This window comes from Idiotropiscis lumnitzeri, chromosome 11 (genome assembly GCF_059441095.1).
Source record: "Idiotropiscis lumnitzeri isolate Australia: NSW breed Sydney's pygmy pipehorse chromosome 11, RoL_Ilum_1.0, whole genome shotgun sequence".
In the NCBI taxonomy this organism is placed as follows: Eukaryota; Metazoa; Chordata; class Actinopteri; order Syngnathiformes; family Syngnathidae; genus Idiotropiscis; species Idiotropiscis lumnitzeri.
In genome coordinates this window covers 20,251,567-20,272,013 of record NC_142401.1, presented here as the reverse complement: position 1 = coordinate 20,272,013, position 20,447 = coordinate 20,251,567, and the positions used below count along the sequence as shown (strand labels likewise).

Here is a 20,447-nt window from a genome sequence, read left to right as displayed (position 1 = left end):
GGCGTCGTCTTTTGTTGGGTACAGGGACGCGCAGAGCTGTAATGTTAGGGACCCGAGCCCCAGATTTGTATTAGATCTCCTCTTAGGAATAAATCCGCTCCCGTGTGAAGTTGCCGGCTTCCTGGTCATCTTTCTCTCAAAAACGAGCGCGCATAATTGTTGGATGAATGAAGGTCGTGTTTGGTTAACCATTAATGGAGTCAGATAATATATTCGAACTATTTGGTAAACTTTTGGTGCATTTAAAGTGTAAAACCCAACAGGAGGCTCGGGCATCTGTTTAGGATGCCTCCTGGACGCCTCCCTGGGGAGGTGTTCCGGGCATGTCCCACCGGCAGGAGGCCCAGAGGACCACCCAGGACACGCTGGAGAGACTACGTCTCCCAGCTGGCCTGGGAACGCCTTGGCATCCCTCCGGCAGAGCTGGAAGATGTGGCTGGGGAGCGGGAAGTCTGGGCTTCCCTGCTGAAGCTGCTGCCTCCGCGACCCGACCCCGGATAAGCGGCGGATAATGGATGGTTGGATGGATGGATATACACCATACTTAGTGTAATTGCATCTCAATATTTGAGGGGTTTGAAATGGATGCAGTTCACTGCAGTTCACAAAACATTCTGTCAGCCATGCATGCTAATTATAATCAAATCCCAATGAAGTTGGGATGTTGTGTTAATCATGAATAAAGAGTGCAATTTCATGTTGTTAAGTCAATGTAGTCATCAGCAGAGGTGGGCATTTTGTCAGTAGTGATGGATACCCATTTTGCTGACGTTAGAAGACTGACGATGATAAAAATATTTCGTGAACGCCCTTTTTTTTCATGACGATAACGAGACGATGACAAGGTAAACGTGGTTCTTTGATGACAAAAAAATGACGCGACGTAAAGAAATTTTGTTGACGAAACGAGACTGGACAAAATTGTCAGCCTGTGGTCCGTCGGACGTTAAAATTTGATGGCATCCCTTCCCATTGTACATGTAATCTGTCGTTCAAAAATCGCGATGCTAGTGCAACAAGCGGCGGGGCGCATGCGCCGCACACGCACCGTCAGTCGCACTTGTACAACAAAACACGAACACATCTGCGGCCATTTGTCTCTGCTCGCGCACACTGACACTCTTTCGTTTGACGGACCATGGCGACAGTGACACTCGGTAGGCTACTTGGTTCTGATAGCAATGCATTGATTAGACTAAAAATTAACATCATAACATCATGAAGCAGTGAATTGATAAATTTGATTTCTAAATTCACAACGTTGTTTTTTTTAGTGAGCGCTATAGTTTTCAGTAAGCCCCTCTGTCATTGCATATGGCGACACTTTTATCCAGAACTCCATTCGTTTTATGAAATCCTAATTCTTCCATACTTCGGATTTTAAATTGACTGGAGCGTTGTAAATCTCGTCCGAATCTGCTATTACCCCACTCATTCCATCGCAAACTTGAAGCGCTATCTGACACAACATTGACAAGTCTCGCGTGACTTTTAAAGAGGGATATGCAGTCGTCACAAGCTAGTTTATGAATATTTTCATTCATTCAAGTAATTTTTTATTTGTCATGGCATTTAATCGATCGCGACTGGAACGTTTCTTCTGCAGTTGTATCAGCAACATTAAACCGATTTAACACAGTTTAACCAGTCCATCGGCCGGCTCAAGCTATTTTTATACAGGTTTGTTTGTTCGTGCACCAATGCACACGCATTGTTTAAATCAAAACCAAATTTCCGTTCAAAATCGGGTTTTCTTTACACTCGTAATACATACACACATACATACATACATACATACACACACGCACACACATTTGTTAAGAAAAATAAACGTTCCTACCTTGGCTGTTGGTAGAATGTGATCCATTCCCGTTGCTCTGACCATTGCTTGGTTCGCTTTCATGTTCATCCTTCTCCAGTTGCTCCAAAGCCAACTGCCTCCAACTGCGTAAGGAGGCTTTGCCCACCCAGTAACCTTCTCCACTGACAGACATAGACAAACACGTAGGATAAATTAAAAAAAAGGTAATCCCAAAAATGTATAACAATAAATGATTTAGTCAACATATGATCTCCAAGATTATATGTATTCTTAGTTACATATTCATGCATATACACACACACATATATACATGTGTATATATACATATATATATATATATATACATATATATAAATATATACATACATATATATATGTATACATATATATATATATATATATATACATACATACATACATATATATATATGTATACATATATATATATATATATATACATACATATATATATATACATATACATCATACATACATATATATATACATACATATCCATCCATCATCTATACCGCTTCTCCTCACTAGGGTCGCGGGGGGTGCTGGAGCCTATCCCAGCTATCTTCGGGCAGTAGGCGGGGGACACCCTGAACTGGTTGCCAGCCAATTGCAGGGCACACAGAGACGAACAACCATCCGCTCACACTCATACCTAGGGGCAATTTAGAGTGTTCAATCGGCCTACAATGCATGTTTTTGGAATGTGGGAGGAAACCGGAGTACCCGGAGGAAACCCACACAAGCACGGGGAGAACATGCAAACTCCACACAGGATGGCCGGAGCCGGGATCGAATATATATACACATACATATCCATATATATATACATATATATATATATACATATATATATACATATACATATATATATACATATACATATATATATACATATACAGTGAAACCCCGCTACTTCGTGGTTCGCCTTTCGCGGCTTCAGTGCTTCGCGGGTCTAAAAAATATTCGGGGGCATTGTAGTTACGCCGAGCGGCACAAGGGGGCGCTGAAGCGGTTAGACGGCCGGCGTGCGCCGAAGAGGAGAGTGGACGAAGAAGAGAGTGACGAAGAAGAGCAGGTTCCCCCGGACACGATTGGTGGCGACGTTTCGCGCGGTTCGGACCGTATCAGAGCTCCGGCCGGCGTGCGTGGCAGTTAAACCGTAGATGAGCACCTTCCCCGGGCACGGGCGGTGCCAAACGGCCCCTAAGTTTAACCGAATGGGAGCTGCCGAGGAGGAGGGCATGCTCGCGTCACAGTAAGCCGAAGAGGAGCACCTTCCCCGGGCACGGGCGGAGCGCGAGGCTGTCAGTTATGAATGAATAAACAAATAAATGAAGAATGCCACCTTTCATTTCACTGTCATGATCCGTGCCTGTCATGCCGCGTGTGTTTTTGTTTTTTCAGCTGTGTGGGCGTTCCTCCAGCGATAGTCTCGCGCCATGCCGTCAGCTGCTGCGAGACGCGTTGATTACACTGACTATATTGTGATTATAATAAATATTGTAACGTTGTATAATAAATCAGGCCAATTTGTCCATCAGCGAACGCTTTTATTATTAAGCCAAAAACGGCTGCTGTTGGCCGCAACCACGCCGATCAGAGAGAGAGAGCAACACAACGACAACAACATAACGTTCACTCCCCTGCTGCCTTCACAGCCTCCACAGAAAAGAAGAAAACACAGAACCCTTGAACCATTTACAAAGTCGCTACACTATCTTTGTATCACCACCTTTTTTCCCGTGTCTGCGTTTGGAGAGTCCTGTTCAATCCTCCAGCTCTGCTGGAGGATCATAACATTCACAGGGCACACCGGACGGCGTACCAGCAGGTAAAAGTCGAAGTAATTAAATGAATACAAAAAGAAGTAATTGAATAAATACAAAAATAATGGCTGGGGAATAAAAACACAAGTTTTAATAATAATTTGGTTTTTTTTTGTTATAACATGAATTTCACTCTCTCTCTCTCTACCCATATATATATATATATATATATATATATTTTTTTTTTTAAGCATTTTTGAAGGTGTGCCGCTACTTCGCACCTATATATATTTATATATATATATATATATAAATATATAGGTGCGAAGTATATATATACGGTGTTTTTTTTTTTTTTTTTTTTTAAGGTGCGACGCTACTTCGCGGATTTTCAGTTTTCGCGGGTGGTCTCGGTCCCCATTAACCGCGATAACCGGGGTTCACTGTATATACATATATATATACATATATATATATATACACATGTATATATGTATATATATATACATATTTATATATACATATATATATATATATGTACTTTTATTTTTCATTGAAAGTAATGTGTACCAGTTGGTCAATAAAAAAAACAGTTAATATGCATTTCCTGCATTTATTTTGAATTTGGTCCACGGGCGGAAATTTATCGTGCATTTATTGCTATCGAGGTAAAATTGCTCAATTTATCACGATAATGATTTTAGCTCATATTGCCCAGCCCTAATATATAATTACAGGTGAGCTGACATTACAATGAGGCATATTTAAAAAACTGATTTTTTTTTACAACACCGTGGCAAACGCCGGCCTCCTTAGAGAGTTAGCATGTTTTGAAGGGTTAATTCCGATTTACAAGGAAATTCAGGTTCCATCGCCACTGTAGGAACGTAACTCATTCATAAAATGAGCACTTAAATAATAATTCCTTATATGATTACCTGATAGTACGTTTGACCAGATTGGAGACCTCCTTATAGTCTTCATGAAGTTGATTCTTCAGACGTAGTACCCTGCATCGCTGTCTCACACACTCTCGGCATAAAGTGGACTCTGCAGTTTAGGAGAGGTTCTGAGTTATGCATACACATTTCTCACGTGAATACATAATTTGTTGATGTTCCCAACATGAATCCAGTTTGTCTTTTTCTTACCATCCAGCCTTGGCCCTCCACCATAGCGCTCATACAGGACTTGCCCAGCTGCCTGAGAAACCCTCTTTACATCTCCTACTTTGTCTGGATGTAGTTTCCCGTGAGAACATAAAAAAAGAGAGTTGTTGATTTTCTTTGTGGCAGTAGAGTCATCCAACCACTTCTTCAACCAATCCAGAGGTATAAATTCGTAAGGCTCCCCTATGAGCAAGACACAAGAAAACATCAGACAAACAATTGTAAACATGCCATCTTAATTTTGGCAGTTGAAATCGCATTATTTTCTCAAATTGGTCACCACTTAGTAGATGTTATACCTAAAGGGCTCCCTTCCCCCAAATTTTAAATGGCTTATGAAACCTTTACTTTTAGGAAATCTCACATCCAATGACATCTTATATGTGGTGGATGTCTTTACCTAATCATACCCACTTGCACAACAGATATGTTAGATTACAACATGCAAATGTGTGCAGTGCAGAGAAAATAAAATTAGGGGTAAATTCTCCTGCACAAAATCCAAATATTGCACCTTTACACAGTATAGACCTAACAATTGCCTTACATGTAGCCAAGGAGGTCAGGAAATGTGGTTACTGACCGTCTCTTGCAGGTAACAGCTCATACAGCTCCTTTACTTCTTCATGCTTCGCTTTGCCCTTATCCACACTCTGCTTCCTCATGTCTGACATTTCATTGCACCACTCCTCAAATTTATGGTTGTCTTGGTCCACCAACCTCTGAAGGAACTCTTGGGAGTTGGGAAAAGGGTGAAACAAACCTCAGACGGGACAGCAGACTGATGTTGACAGCAAGTTGCATGTTTCTAACTAATGCCACCACGAATGTAACCCGAGTTTGACACAACAGACGTGACGCAGTTAGCCTTGTGTGCCGTGGCTGATTTTGAGTTGCACTGACGCGTTTTACCCCGCGTGGTGTGACATTTTATCGGACTTTCTCGGATTGTATCGGACTATATCCAAAATGTCCCACATTAGCACTCATAGACAAGCAGTCCATTCGAGAATCTGCTCCTGTTTTTGTATCCAAAAGCATCGAGACCGAATGTGCAAAGCCCGCGTGACCAAAACAACTACTGAAAAGGAACTTGTGAAGACGGTCCGGCAGACGCATACTTATTAAAACAGTATTGAAGTATTGAAAAAAGAACAAAATCACGCTCACACCTGGCTGTCATTGAATTAAATGAGATTCGTAGTGCAGGGTTGACTCGGTAGTCAGCCAGCACGGCGGTCGTGGGCCTGCCTGCGGGGTGAAGGCTTCAAGTGGCTGCCCGAGGGGTCGGAAGGAGTAGCATTAGTACCAACAGCCGTGCCTTTCCCTTTTTAACAGTATTTACACCTTTGCTTTTGAATATTAAAATAGTGTGGACTTAATCGACAGCTGACAATATCTGAATTGAAGGAAACCTCTGAATCTCCCCATATTTGTTTTTTTTCCATTTCCATTTGTACACAAAATCAGAACTCAAAAAATGACTTTCAATTTTGTTTTGGGAAGTGTGATTGAGAAAACAAGTGATATTTTCATATTTTAGTTTTGTTTAAAAAAAAAAAAAAAAACGAACGAATGAAAGATATTAAAGCGATACTTAAACCCGTGACGCAAAGTACAGTACAGCAACTGCTTTGGTGCAGCCGCTTCAACCACTCGATTTTGAGCCAGTGAAAGCGTGCCAACTGGTATTCAAGTAGTTAAATCGTCTGCACCTGAGTCATCACTGTGCTCCTTTGCATCTAAAAGGTAAAATCGGAAGTTGCATTTTTTTCTGCATTTGTATCACGTATTCCTGCCGTTGCAAACTATCGACAACCTGTGCCGACAGACCGTGCCCTTGGCGGCAGCACAAGATAATCGGATGGTGTTTGGTCGGCGTTACGACTTGTGTGGCCACTCGCTCAGAGACACAGAAGGGATCTGACAGAGTGGCCGTAGCAAATGACAAAAAGGTTGTGTAGTTTGAGCTGCACATTAAGCAGGATTCTCAAACTCATGGTTTCTCATTCAATGATGCAAAAAAACAAAAATCATTTAAAAAAATAAAATAAAATCAACCCACCAGGCACTTGAACAATGGTTGTAGAAGGATCTATGGTCTCCTCGCCCTGGATCTTATACACCAACATGTAGGCATTTCTGGAGCAGTGGTAGCCTTTACTGCACTTGGGTTTTCGCGTCTGAGACTTCACTGTTTCAGCTGAAATTGGACCACGGAGGTAGCAAATACAGTACAATACAATTTCTTCCAGAGATATTAAACAAAAAAGGCTACTGTTTGGGAACTACTATGATGTATGTATCCTTGTAGTGCCGCTTACCAATATCTTCTTCCGTACCCAACTGCAGCTTCTTGCCTTCCATCCGTTCAATTTCTTCATCATTGAATTTGTACCAGTCGCTGGTATGAGCATCTTTCACATGGGCAATATAATGTCCTGAGTAGGCACTAATTCCACGATGGATCAGCACTGCACTCAGTTCATACAAACACTTCTGATCTAGAAATGCAACCACAAAGCATACAGTCTGGTTTAGATATATTTGGACAATACAAACACAAAATCTACTTGAAATAAATCCATATTTGACACGTAGTCCACAATTTAAGTGTATTCACAAAATATAGAAATATACAGTCCCACCCAAAATAATTAGAATGGCAAGATCAAGTCCTTGGTTTTTATTGTGCTGAAGGCATTTCGGGTTCAGCTCAAAAGATGAATGAGACAAAAGCTCACAAGTCCAGCTTTGATTTCATGGGTATTTACATGTACATGTGTTAAACAATGGAGGACAAAGCACCTTTAGTTTGAATCCACCCAGTTTTATAGTGAGCAAAAATGTTGAACATTAATGAAGAGGACAACTTTTAATATTTGGTGGCATAAGCCAAACTTGCAACAACTAAATCAAGCTTGCAACCCATTGACTTCATCAGACTTCATTTTAAATGGTTATCCAGGCATTTATTGCAGCCGCTTTCAATTTCTGTTTGTTTCAGGGGGTTTCCACCTTCAGTCTCATATTCAGTAGACCTCGGTTTAAAAACCGATTAATCTTTTATTAATAGCTTAATCGTGATAATAGTGATTCATTAAACCGTAAATCCATGCGTAACCCACACAAAGGTATAGTTGGGAGAACTGTGTATGATATATAGAGGTAATACCTCATCCTGCCACAAGGTAGCGCATGCCACTAATACATGGTCAAGAAGACATGTCATCATCGTTCAGCAAGTTCCCATGAAAATCATATATAACAATGATGAAGACTCTCAGACAACCAAGGCAGAACGATACATACATACATATATATATAACTATATATATATATATATATAACAATATATATATATAGATATATATATAACAATATATATATATATATATATAGATATATATATCACAATATATATATATATATATATATATATATATATATATATATAACAATATATATATATAACAATATATATATATAGATATATATATAACAATATATATATATATATATATATACATATATATATAAAAAAATCACAGGTCGTCCATGCTTGGAAATCCTCCTGTGTTGTTGAATTAAAGCAATTCTGGGAAAGTGGGCCAAAAAATATCTCCACAGAGATGTAAAAGACTCTTTGAAAATAATATAAAAAGCTTGATTTTTCACTGGTTGCTGCCAAACCATCTACTAGGTTTAGGGGGAAAGTACATTTTCACACAGGTACAGACAGCTCGTGAACATTGGCATTTTGCAGTTCATGTCAGCAAAATCCAACTTCATCCATTTCACAAGTATGTGAATACGATTTTGTAACCACTTTTATCTGACAAAGGCACATGAATATCCCGAGCAGTGGAGCATAAGTGTTAGTCAGAGAAATGAAAACTGGACATACCTTTTGTAACTTCAAAAAAAGGCGCCATGTCCAGTTGCTCAGGGAAACTGATGTAGGTGTTGAGTTTTTTCTTGTGGCCTGTTTGTCTAGAGATTGCATCACAGAAGCTGTCACTAATCTGGTAACCAAGGCTTAATGATGCATCATATTTGTTACCATATTTCATGTTGACATTGTTTTATGCTTACTAACATATAATAATAGTATATGGATGTTGTATTAATTTGAGAACTGGGACAAACCTGTCAAAGACAAAGCGCATTAGTTGCAGGTTTAGGGTAGGCGGGAGACTGTGCAACCTGATCCTCCGGGTAGCGTTCTGTTTACTTTGGCAGCTTTCACAGAAGTAGCGGTTGTCTCCATCTAGTTTCTCATCCTGAAAAGTGAAGGCAAGCATCGTTAGTTCACGCTGGATCAAGTGGTGGACAGTATAAACGGTAAAAGCGGGATGCGGTAGAAATTTGGCCAATGGAGAGAATTTAATTATAGCGGATAATCACAATAATTTATGTAATCGAGATGCGTATTTGTCTGAAAAAATGGCTGAGAGCAGTGAGCGCAATTAGTATTTGTGAGAGTTACAGTTATTCCAGACAGAGGTGACATCTTCATGAGACTGTCACTGTTCTGCTGTTCTTCTGGTATCTATTGTAAATGTGTTTGTTTTAATTTGTGTTCTACTTACCTGCTAATTTACATGACGACTTATGGGAGGTGCTTTGTTATAGCTCCAGCTGTTGTGAAATGCGCTGTATAAATAAAATTGTATTGTCTTATATTGTATTCAAGTTGAACCTGTAGGGCTGGGCGATATGGCTGAAAACTATATCGGTAGGCATGTATGTCATACCGGTCGATATATATCGAATTATTCACACACACACATATATACATATACATATATATATATATACATATATATATATATATATATATATATATATATATATATATATATATATATATATATAGCACACATTTCTCTCTGCAAGTACAAGCTTTGGTGATAATGCGCTGCTGTGTTGTGTCTTTGGATTTAGGCAGTGTTCTTCTCACTTGTGTGCGTTGACAATCGGATAGGAAATGTAATTCTTTTATTTGCGTACAAGTGAATGACAGCAGTGCGGGCGCACGTGAATTATATTTTACTTTTTTTTTTAACCATAAACTTCACCGACATCTCTAGCTTCTTTACACGTAGGCTATGCACGCTAGCTCTTGACGCTGCTGCAGAAAGGACCGGGAGCAGATTCTCGGATGGACTGCTTACCGTGAGTGCTAATATCAAAGATTTTGGACGTAGTCTGATAAAATCCGATACAGTTTTTTTGGGGGGCTTATATTGAATCGGGATACCACTAATTGTAATGTCTTTTTCGAAGCTTTACAGGTGTCACAGCAAAGACTGATTATCATGTAATACATTAAGCACTTGTATTTACAGGAACCATTCGATTGCGGGAATTTTACTCTGACCTTTACCTACCTTCAGAAACTCTGTAACACACTCTGCAAGGTTCTTATGGCCCTGAATGTTCAATTCCAGCTCGTAGAATCTGGAGGGGCGTGCAGATGATCGTCCACATTGGTTACATCTGGAAAACAACAGTGATTGCAAGATTATAAGATCGTTTTTTGTTAATGTGAATAAATGCGTCTTTGCAGTTCGACAGTGGGAGCAGTACACTAACGTGATGCTTCTTCAAGAATACAGTGACATTTGGGCTCATGGTTTTCTTACACAGTGACATAGGAGAACTGTCCACAGAATTGTTGCTGTATGACATTTTGCAGGATTGGGTCCTTTTGCTTGGACAATGTGTCCTCCAACAAGGACAAGAAGAGCTTAGAGAACTCCTGGGCATCCTGAGAGAGAAAAGAATGACTAGTGCTTTGCGGAGTCTCCATTGGGCACACATCACATTGTTGAAGTGATAGTAAAGGAAATTGGCTGGCAGTTCAAGTTCTCTTACTTGCTGCTGCCCAGTGTCTAGGCCAAGAGCTTTAACCAGCCCTGAAGGATCGATGTATTTTCTGTTGCTGTTCTGTAGTAGTGCAAACAAATATTGTAGATGTTCACAAATGGACTGAGGTTCATAATCTGAAACACACCAAGTATTTGTCAGAGTAGTTTGTGCATATTTCATATCAAAGACAAATAAGAAAATACAGCTTTTAGTAGTTGACAAAATACGTCTGAGTATGCCACAATACACGAGTGATGATAATAAATAATAATGTAATAGTTAATATAATAATTCCTGTGAGGATTTTTTTTGTCAAAATGAGGTTACACTGTACAAATCCAAACATTCACAACGAATCCACTTGAAATAGTTGCAAAACATCAAACTGAAAGGTCAACAAACAAAAGTGGTAATTCCATTGATTGAGAATAAATACAGAGCAAAAGTCACTCGATGTTCACATGCATAAAAATAATCTGGAATCAGACAGTTTATTTTATGCGTAATCAATATAATTTCATACATGCAGACCGCTGGGCCTGTCATGACCTTTTTTAGGATATTATGTTTTACCAGCAACTATTGTGATTGTATGATATTTTATGAAACTGATGAAATTAGAACAGTATTAAAGATAAGGTAGGGCTGGGCGATCTGGCTGATAAGTATATTACGATATAGGTTTATATTCAATTCATAATATATAGAATTTTATATATTGAATTATTTTTCTCTCTTTTTTTTTTACTGTTGAACCCAAGGAAAAAAAGGTTGAATTTATGTAATTTTATTTTATAATATTTTCACTGTCCTGTGAAAAATATGTATTGTTTTTTCAGTTATTTTTATATTAATGGTGGTTCTGGGTTACAGACATCTCATTCACATGAAAATTAAAAACAAATATGGCAAAATTGGACATGCATGCTTTTCACAGGACATCAACGAGATAAAACTTAAGACTAAAAGAGGTCAACGCAACGATGTAAAAGTCAAATAAACTGTTCAATATAAATAGTGAATAAACCCATTTAATATTAGTCAATGCTGATAATTATTTATTATTTTACCTTTAACAGTTTTGTGTACATTGTAATGCAATGTAATGCAGTTTCACCTCCACCGGTGATGCCATTTATGCTTAATTGCATTAGATGCTATACCAAAACTAAATTGTTAATACATTAGCCTTCATTTAATGTTCATAGTGTGTAGTGAACTAATACTCTCTTGCGGTGCATGCATTAGCGTTGAACAACCACCTTAGGACTACTTTATCTTTTTAGCTGACTCACCAATTCATATTTTCCAGCCTTATTTTGACTTGAGTTGGATGCCAAGCGTCGGACATGACGCACACTGATGTTAGCACCTCGCCATAGGGAACTTCTTTACTTGTACACCACGTCTCCATCCAGGTGTTTAATCGATCGGGTTAATGATCATAATATCATCTAGGGCTGCACGATATTGGAAAATACTGGCATTGCGATTTTTGGGGAGGTTGCGATGATTGCGATATTGAAACTAGAAAATTTTTCGCAGCGACTTGAGTTCAAACTTCTTATTAATTAAGTGAACAGTCAGACGGATGTATGGCGGCAAGTGTCCGGCGTTGTAAGCCACGCCAGGAGTTGGCTGCCATTTGGCCATATTTATAAAAGTTGGAGATGGTGTCATATAGATTAATATATTTGTGCACCTCCTACAATTTAAACGTTCAATCTGCCTTGGCTCTTGTGGTAATATTGGCACTCCCAAAGGTGGTTCACGGTTTCTCCACTGCATGGCCGTAGATTGCTTTGGACTTGAATGCAAAACGCATATGCGCATGCCTTTCCATTCATACAAGATTTAATCAGGCTTCACGTCAGTACCTGTTCTACACATTAAGAGAGAAGATATAATGCACAAGCAGCGAGTACTGAATGAGAATAGGCCCAGAAGAGAACGGGGCTTTTTTCAAGGTGGAGAGAATTATGAACAGCTCCAAATTAGTGATGCCACAATTAGTCGAGTAGTCACAATGATCGCGACAATCAAAAACAATGAGTTGTTTATGTATTTACTTATTTTTTGCATTGTTTTTCTATCAAATGTTCCTGGATTCACCCTCAGGCTGTATGTCAAGTCTGCGACGCACATGCGCAGTAATTGTAATTTAGGTCATCCATGATAAATAAAGAAGCAATGTGGGAAATGCAGTTTCATGGCTCGGCCCGGGTCAGCAAAAGAGCCCGTAAGTTTGGGAGCATTTCACCAAAAATACGTAATATGATGCAAACCTTCCTTTCATGGTAGCGCGGGAGTGTGAGGAAAAGGAAGCACAACGTGGCTGATGCATGATTTCATTTCTGACAGAGGGACAGGAAGCGTCCCAGGAAGGTATCACCCACAGGTTACAGTACGTGTTTGATGTAACATTGTAACATGATGTCCTATTTGGTACACCAACATACATTGCACTTACGATGGATTAACTAGGCTCGAGTCAGTGGAGTGATGCGTACATGAACTGGGAATACCAGCACTCAAAGTAACAGAACATGAAATATTTACCATAAGCCCTCATCTTCATTACATAACAATAAAACCAATAATTTAGTTTGTTACAATATACTATGTTATTGTGCCAAAAAAAGTGCCTCCTAATATTTAAGATGTTTTTTTTCCAGGGCCATAACACATTTTGATTGCACAGATCAATTGTCTATTTTTAAATTGTGCATACTAGTGAAGACAATTATTGGATGAAGGTTAAATAAAAACAAAATTAAAGAAACAAGTGTTCATTTACAAAATAAAAAAAAGCTTGGTGGCCAAGAAGAGTGAAATCTGTTTACATTTTTTTTAATAGTTTAATTATATTGGGACAACTCTGCATATTGTATAGTTTTGGTTCCATTTTAAAATGCACTAAACAATTACAGCCACAATATCACCTTCAATTTAGGGTGCATCAACAGTCGTAAACAAAAATGTTGGTACAAGATGCAAATTATAATCGATAAACTATCATCTTAACTGTCTTCATTATTCATTTGTACATATCGTAAAGAATTTAAGCTGTAAGCTAATGATGGTTATCCTCAAAGCAGCGGCTTAGTGTTGCGATATATCACGATTTACATAATGATCTGCTGAGTCCACTAATCACGACTGCAGTTGGTGATTAGTCGACTAGCAAAATAATTGTTTGTGGTAGTCATACTCCAAATATGACTCTGCTGTCTAGCAGAGTGAGTCTAACAAGTGAGTCATATTTGGAGTATGACTACTATATAACTACTATATATATATATATATATATATATATATATTTAGCGAGAAACATTTCCTGCCTTGCTGTTGATAACATTTTATACTTCCCAAAGTGACATTTGTATCCTCGGAAAAATAAGATGGATTAAAAACCGTGATTGTATCTTAATATAACACGTCTATTTATATCCTGTCATCCAGTGAATTTTTGAATCCTGTTGTATTTTTTCATGCTAATTATTAAGATTTTTGTTTTTCCTCAATAGAGTTGCACAGGTTTCAGGTCAAAATGTTGGGAAAATTTAGAAAAGATTTATCTAGGTGTCATTTATTTAAGGCAAAGACACTGACTGACTTTTTATGACAGCCCCAGATGTACCGCACCACTGTTTAAACACGTTTCCCTTCTTTTGACTTGATTTTAAACACATTTTCCTTCTTTTAACTTGACTTCTCTAAGCATTAATTTATGTTTTCTTTTTACAGTCTGAAATGGAGACAGGAGCATGGGGAGGAAGATGCTGCCGACGTCAAGTCAATGCAAGTGTATACATGTGGGCAATAAGAATTTGGTTACCCCTCTAGTGTGGTTGAGTGGACAACTATGAACATTGAAGTCAAAAGTGGTCAAATTAAGATGTTAATGTTGATTTTATCCATCCATCCATCTTCTGTACCGCTTCTCCCCACTAGGGTTGCGGGGGGTGCTGGAGCCTATCCCAGCTATCTTCGGGCAGTAGGCGGGGGACACCCTGAACTGGTTGCCAGCCAATCGCAGAGCACACAGAGACAAACAATCATCCACACTCACACTCATTCCTAGCGGCAATTTAGAGTGTTTTAAAGCTTTCAATTTAACATTTCAGTTTTATGGGAAGAAAACACACTGATAGTCAAATAGAACTATGTTGTTGTAGATGTACACAAACAATTAAAACTCATTCACTCCCAGCCGAGTAAATAAAATGGATCTTTGACGACAATGGCAGTAAATAAGTTAAAAAAAAAAACAAAACAAAAAAAACTGCTCAATTGCCAAACGCAAATAAAATAAATAAAAAAAGAACCTGTACCTGACTCTGTGTTGTGATCCTGAGCACGGGAATTGTAGTACTGATAGAGGCTTCTTCGCAACTGAAGGTTGTGGAACCACACTTGCAGGAAGGTGTTGACATAACATGTAGCTCCCAGATTGGTCAAACCAACGAACGTGTTCTGTAAGAGATAGTAAAACACACAGACTAAAGTACTATATATGAAAAAAAGATGTATTGTATTTGATTTTATTGTACAGTATTGTATTATGCACAGTGAACTAATCAAACATAGTACCTTATCTCTACGCTCTGAGTTTGGGTCATCAATATTGTGGAAAGCATTTTCATCAATCTCCCCAAGCCATGTCTGTTCACCAATGCCAAGAAGACAGTTGGGGTTGCCTTTACAGTTCCTCCTGAAAAGTCATTGCATGAACATAAATCTAAACCGTTATTCAAAGAACAATTTCATATGCACACACTGAATGGCAGTTTAACAGTTTGTATACAATTTACAAAGCAGCTTCAAAACACAGCACAACTGATGGTTGACTATTCCTATGGGTTAACGTGACGTTAATTGATGTCATTTGACGTTGTGTCGCAATACAGATGGCCCAATACGACGAATAAAGAGTTGCTACGCAGCATTTAGGTAATAACAATATAACAAAGAAAAGAAACTAGCGGGTGTTTAACTCGCTATTCAATGTTATCACAAATGAAAACGAAGCGAGATTTCTCAAAGTACCTGCAGGTTCCTCTTTTGCAGGCCGGAAGACTGATGCGGTACGCTAGCTCGATATGCTCCAGTTTGATATCTTCAGGTTTTACAGATTCCACCCAACGCCACGCCGCTTTCTCCAACTGTAAGCGTGGCGCCATAGTCCTGGGCTTTACCGTTAACCAAAGGGATCCACACGAACAAACTGCAATGTTAATGCGAATAGTCACACTACTTACAGGAACGCTAACACCAATTGCTAACATACACTAAATGCGTAATCACTTCGGAAGCATCCGACCAGCTATCTCGGTGACGCTACCTAATTTAGCCAGCTAAAGGAAGTCATATTTTAATAAGCAACATTTTGCCACGTCGCATAGAAAGAAATGCAACAGACGCAGTAAATGCCAAATTTGCTGGATTGCAACAGAACTCCCGTGTTTATAACTGGTGGCTCGTTATCTTGCTAAAAACGTAGCATTGCTCAACCCGACCTTGTCCGTATTCTATTTACGTCTACTAAACGCTAACATCTTTTGAGATAATGGCAAGTAATGTCGAACCTTGCTTTACCAACTGGTTCGTGTCACTTCACATTTTATTGAATTTTATTTCAGATTTATCGCTCTTGTGTTCTTAAAGATGATCACTTAGCTAAAATGTTCACGTCGTCAATAAATGACGTAGAAGGCAGGCCTGGAAGAGGAAGCTGGCGCTCTTCTTCTTCTTCGTCTTTGCCGTCAATGGCGCTTTGCACACTCTTATAATACATTACCGCCACCCAATGTTTTGCGATGATTTGCATTTTGTTATTTTTTTTTTTTAATATCGGGTATTATGACTACATGAGAGCTATTGGACTATCAATTGTATTTCAAATTAATTCTAAGGTAATTGTTAAATGTTGGTTTCAGCATGTATTTGGATGGAATTATTGTAAATACTTTGATAACAATTATATAGAGACTAGTTCAGGTATGGGCAAATTATGGCCCGCGGGCCACATGCGGCCCATTAAACTTTTTAATCCGGCCTGCCGAACATGAATAAACATGAATAAACCTTGTTAATGTTTTATTTTAAATAGTTCAATCAGCCTTATATGTGTCATGTGTCATTATCCGGGAGGGTGCTGGAGCCTATCCCAGCTGACTACGGGCAAAAGGCACTCTACACCCTGAACTGGTCGCCAGCCAGCACAGGGCAGACATAGACACCGTCACTGAGTGGGAACTGAACCCACGCTGCCTGCACACAACTCAGGCGAGTGTACCACTACACTATCAGTGACTCAGCCATATATGTTGCATGTTAATTCTGTTAAGGAGCACACACGAGTGATGTGTGGGGGCACGTTCACAAAATAATAAATCCACGCAGATCAAATATAACGTGCTTCGCTACCGGCTTGCTGCCACTGTGTACTGGTCGTTGTCGACTTTGGGCACTGGAAAAACAAACTGAATTGAAGGAGCTGTGCAAGTACATCTGCAACTCCAATTGTTTTTTGAAATAAAGACAGGAGAGTGATGCTGATATCCTGAAGGATAACAGAACTTTTAGTGCTTAAATGAAGAAATTGTTAGTAACAATATAGTTGTATTTTATTCGTTTAATTTCCAGTGTTTTATGACTCATTTCAATAGCTAAATACTGTGGTGTGTCAAATACAGATATTTTGTTGTAATGTGTTTGTTCATTTTCATTTAAAATTAAAGCACGTTTTGTCTATATACTATATGCATTTTATTTATTAAGGTTAGGGCAGCAGGATGGCCTCACAATACGGAGGTCGTGGGTTCGATTCCGGCTCCAGTTCCCCATTTTGATTAGATAACATTTTCTTTGTTAATTTTTTTCAAAATGAAACATTTTATAACCGCAATGTTTTTATTTTAACATCTGCATGTTGTCCTTGTTAAAAAGAGTGAGTTTTTGCAACGTTACCGAAAAAAAAAAAACAACTTGAAAATTAACAAATAATTTGGGCATCCATCTGTGCTTAATTACAGGGATGGACGAAAACCCACTTCCATCCTTGCTTAGTAGTCTTTTTAAAGAAAAATTCTCATCCGTCAACCTCAATTTCAATAAAGTTGGGATGTCGTGTAAAATGTAAATAAATACAATACAATGAATTGCACATCCTTTTCAATGGATCTTCAATTGAATACACTACAAAGACAAGATATTAAGTGGTCAAATTGAAACCTTTTTTTTTTCAGAGCACAGTGGCTCTTAGCCTGAAATTTTAGGGGCTCAAGTATAAAATAAAGGGGCGCTCACTGTAATTTGACTTGTTAATTAAATATTTACAATAGGACTGTTTTTACTGTCACTGTTTTATTAATAATTGGGGTCAAGTGTGGAGAAGTTCAAACGCAACAAAAAAAATTCTCTATTTTTTTAAATTTACTGGTCACACGTGTGCAAGAAGATGAAAAATTGACTTGCACGGTCTCAAATTGTATATGCCGAATGCCACCATTTTGGGGAATTCTGGAAGCCTGAATACATCATCACCACCCACAAACCCGATTTATCTGGGTTGGATCTCATCCGTGATGGATTGACGAGAAGTTGAACAAGGAGCTGTGGTCTGATAAATCAGCAGTTTATATTTTGGGTAGAAATCATGGGCGCCGTGAGAAAAAGGACCATCTGGACTGTTAACAGAACAAAGATCAAAATCTAGCATATGTGGTTGTGTTGTGAGTAACTTGCACATTTATGACGGCACCATTAATGGTGAAAGGCACAGTCCATACAGGTTTTGGAGCAACATCTGCTGGCATTGAAGGAAGATTTGTTTGTTTTTTAAGTGACATCCCTGCTCATTTCAGAAACACAAGGGCAAGTCACGTTATGCATGTGTTACAACGTAACAGCGTAGCTTCAATTAAAATACTTAACTAGTACTATACTACACTGCCAGCAGTCAAGACTTGTCTCTTCCAAAAAATGTATGGCGAACCCGGAGTGTTCAGCAACAGAAGTTTGTACGTCAAGCAGGAAATAACAGCATCGTCAGTTCTCAAACGCTAATGCTACGTTCACACCAAATACGTTTGAGCTTTTCGCTTCGCTTAATTTGCTGCCGTTGGACAGAGCCGCTTCATTTGTGCATACCAGTGTAGAATGTTTTTTGTTGGTTGACAGTTTTGAACCTCAGCGGGTCGAAAAAAGAAAGCACCGGCGAAGACTTCTACTATATTTTATTATTTTACTGAGACTGCTTCCCAGACCCTCTCTTTCCCCTGCAGATCCTTTATTTTTTTTCTTTGAAGAACATGTCCCCCCAAGTCCTCCCAAATTTGGCGGAACATGGAAATCTGGTGGTTGCGCTTTATGCTAAATAATGTATTTAATACTAAAACATTGTAGCTACCTTGGTACAGTTTGACAACTGTAAACAAGTAGTAAATACTCATTGGGAGCTAAATGCCGACTTCCTTAGTCGCCGTTTGGTCCCACTATTGACAGCTGGGCGTGTTGTAAAAGTAAGGATCTCCACAGAAGGCAATCATAATTTTCTCCTCAATTTTTCCCTCTTCTCTTTCACACAACCTGTCTAGTGGACATGACGGCGTGTGTGACGTAGTACGTCACTGAGCAGATATGCTGCCAACGCGGTGTGCGAAGAAAGTTGAATTCTTTTCACCGCGCCAAAAGGTCAAATGGATATATTTTTCATGATTGGCATTGCGTCCCACCGCTCCAAACGCATCTTCCGTGCCAAGGACAAACCGCAGCCGCCCGCGCAGTCCTCTGACTTCAATTCAATCACACCGTAAGAAACGCTCACAATGGATTTGGTGTGAACCTAGCATAACTGGGGGTAAACATGCCAATGTGCCAGTTTTTTTGGGAACGTGTAGCAGTCATCAAATTCAAAATCAGTGAATATTTGCAAAAATTAAAGTTTATTCGTTTGAATAGAAAATAGCCTGTCTTTGTAGTGCATTCAATGGAATATAGTTTGAAAAGCAACACATTCAGTTTTTAATTTCTTTTTCACAATATCCCAACCTCATTAAAATTCGGGTCCTTGTTTTTTATTGATTATACAATCCCAAAAACAAAACTCCAAACTGTGAAGGTTTAGGGCACTATTTTGGTGGGCAGCCAAGCTGTCACACACGGATACCAAATGTGAGTATTAATTTATGCTGAACACTGTAAAGCACAAGATAATAAGATATCACTCATCCTCAATAATGGTGAGCAGACATTTTTTTAATATGTAGGGGGTGATGAATGCTCAATTATTTACCTCAGTAATTGGGAGCAGTTGACAGCTGTTGTGGAAGCAGACACAATGATCGCGATCTCTGTCACAATAGCCTCAGCTTGCCCTGTATAACAGACACATTCTGTAAGTTACAATTACAAGCGAACTTTTTCTTTTGATTAAGTGGCCATGTTCATTTTTGTTTGTCAGCTAACAGAATTAATAAATTGCATACTTTAGATAGCCGCTAGGTGTTTTGGTGGGCTTTCATTTTTTTAAGTTTCCTGTTTAACTTCTTTAATTGATTAAATGGGAGCATATGGTAAGTGCGTACTAAACTTTGTAAGTGCATTAGCATTAACAGTTTCTTCTGCACATCTGGGAGCAAAAAGAAAAATTGTCCCTGCACCTTGCTGTCCGTACATATCTGTGGTCGGATTTTTTTTAAAACTGTAGTGAATGCATGAAATTCAGTTGACTTTTAAAACGCGGTTGGCTGATGCAATGCGGCAAGTAGTCATCTCATTAGAACTTGTGTTCAT

General features: G+C 38.9%; 1 protein-coding gene across 4 annotated transcripts in view; it reads right to left on the bottom strand.

Annotated features, from left to right (window-relative positions):
- usp48 (ubiquitin specific peptidase 48) overlaps positions 1–20,029 on the bottom strand; it is a 42,587-nt gene extending 22,558 nt beyond the window's left edge. For 2 of the 4 annotated variants that reach the window (XR_015845750.1, XM_088308199.1), the window contains exons 1-14: positions 15,699–16,394; positions 15,243–15,363; positions 14,984–15,125; positions 10,656–10,783; positions 10,424–10,548; positions 10,169–10,277; positions 8,925–9,058; positions 8,683–8,768; positions 7,100–7,279; positions 6,841–6,978; positions 5,359–5,508; positions 4,758–4,958; positions 4,545–4,656; positions 1,841–1,983 (exon numbers count right to left, since the gene is read on the bottom strand). Coding sequence is in view for 1 of the 4 variants with exons in the window: in XM_088308199.1 (XP_088164325.1) it covers positions 1,841–1,983; positions 4,545–4,656; positions 4,758–4,958; positions 5,359–5,508; positions 6,841–6,978; positions 7,100–7,279; positions 8,683–8,768; positions 8,925–9,058; positions 10,169–10,277; positions 10,424–10,548; positions 10,656–10,783; positions 14,984–15,125; positions 15,243–15,363; positions 15,699–15,937 (2,008 nt within the window). In the remaining 3 variants the exon portion in view is untranslated. Of the gene's footprint in view, positions 1–1,840; positions 1,984–4,544; positions 4,657–4,757; positions 4,959–5,358; positions 5,509–6,840; positions 6,979–7,099; positions 7,280–8,682; positions 8,769–8,924; positions 9,059–10,168; positions 10,278–10,423; positions 10,549–10,655; positions 10,784–14,983; positions 15,126–15,242; positions 15,364–15,698; positions 16,395–19,947 lie in introns of those variants that run through there. The other 2 variants (XR_015845752.1, XR_015845751.1) reach the window with 2 other exon arrangements.
- Between the last annotated feature and the right edge of the window lie 418 nt (positions 20,030–20,447).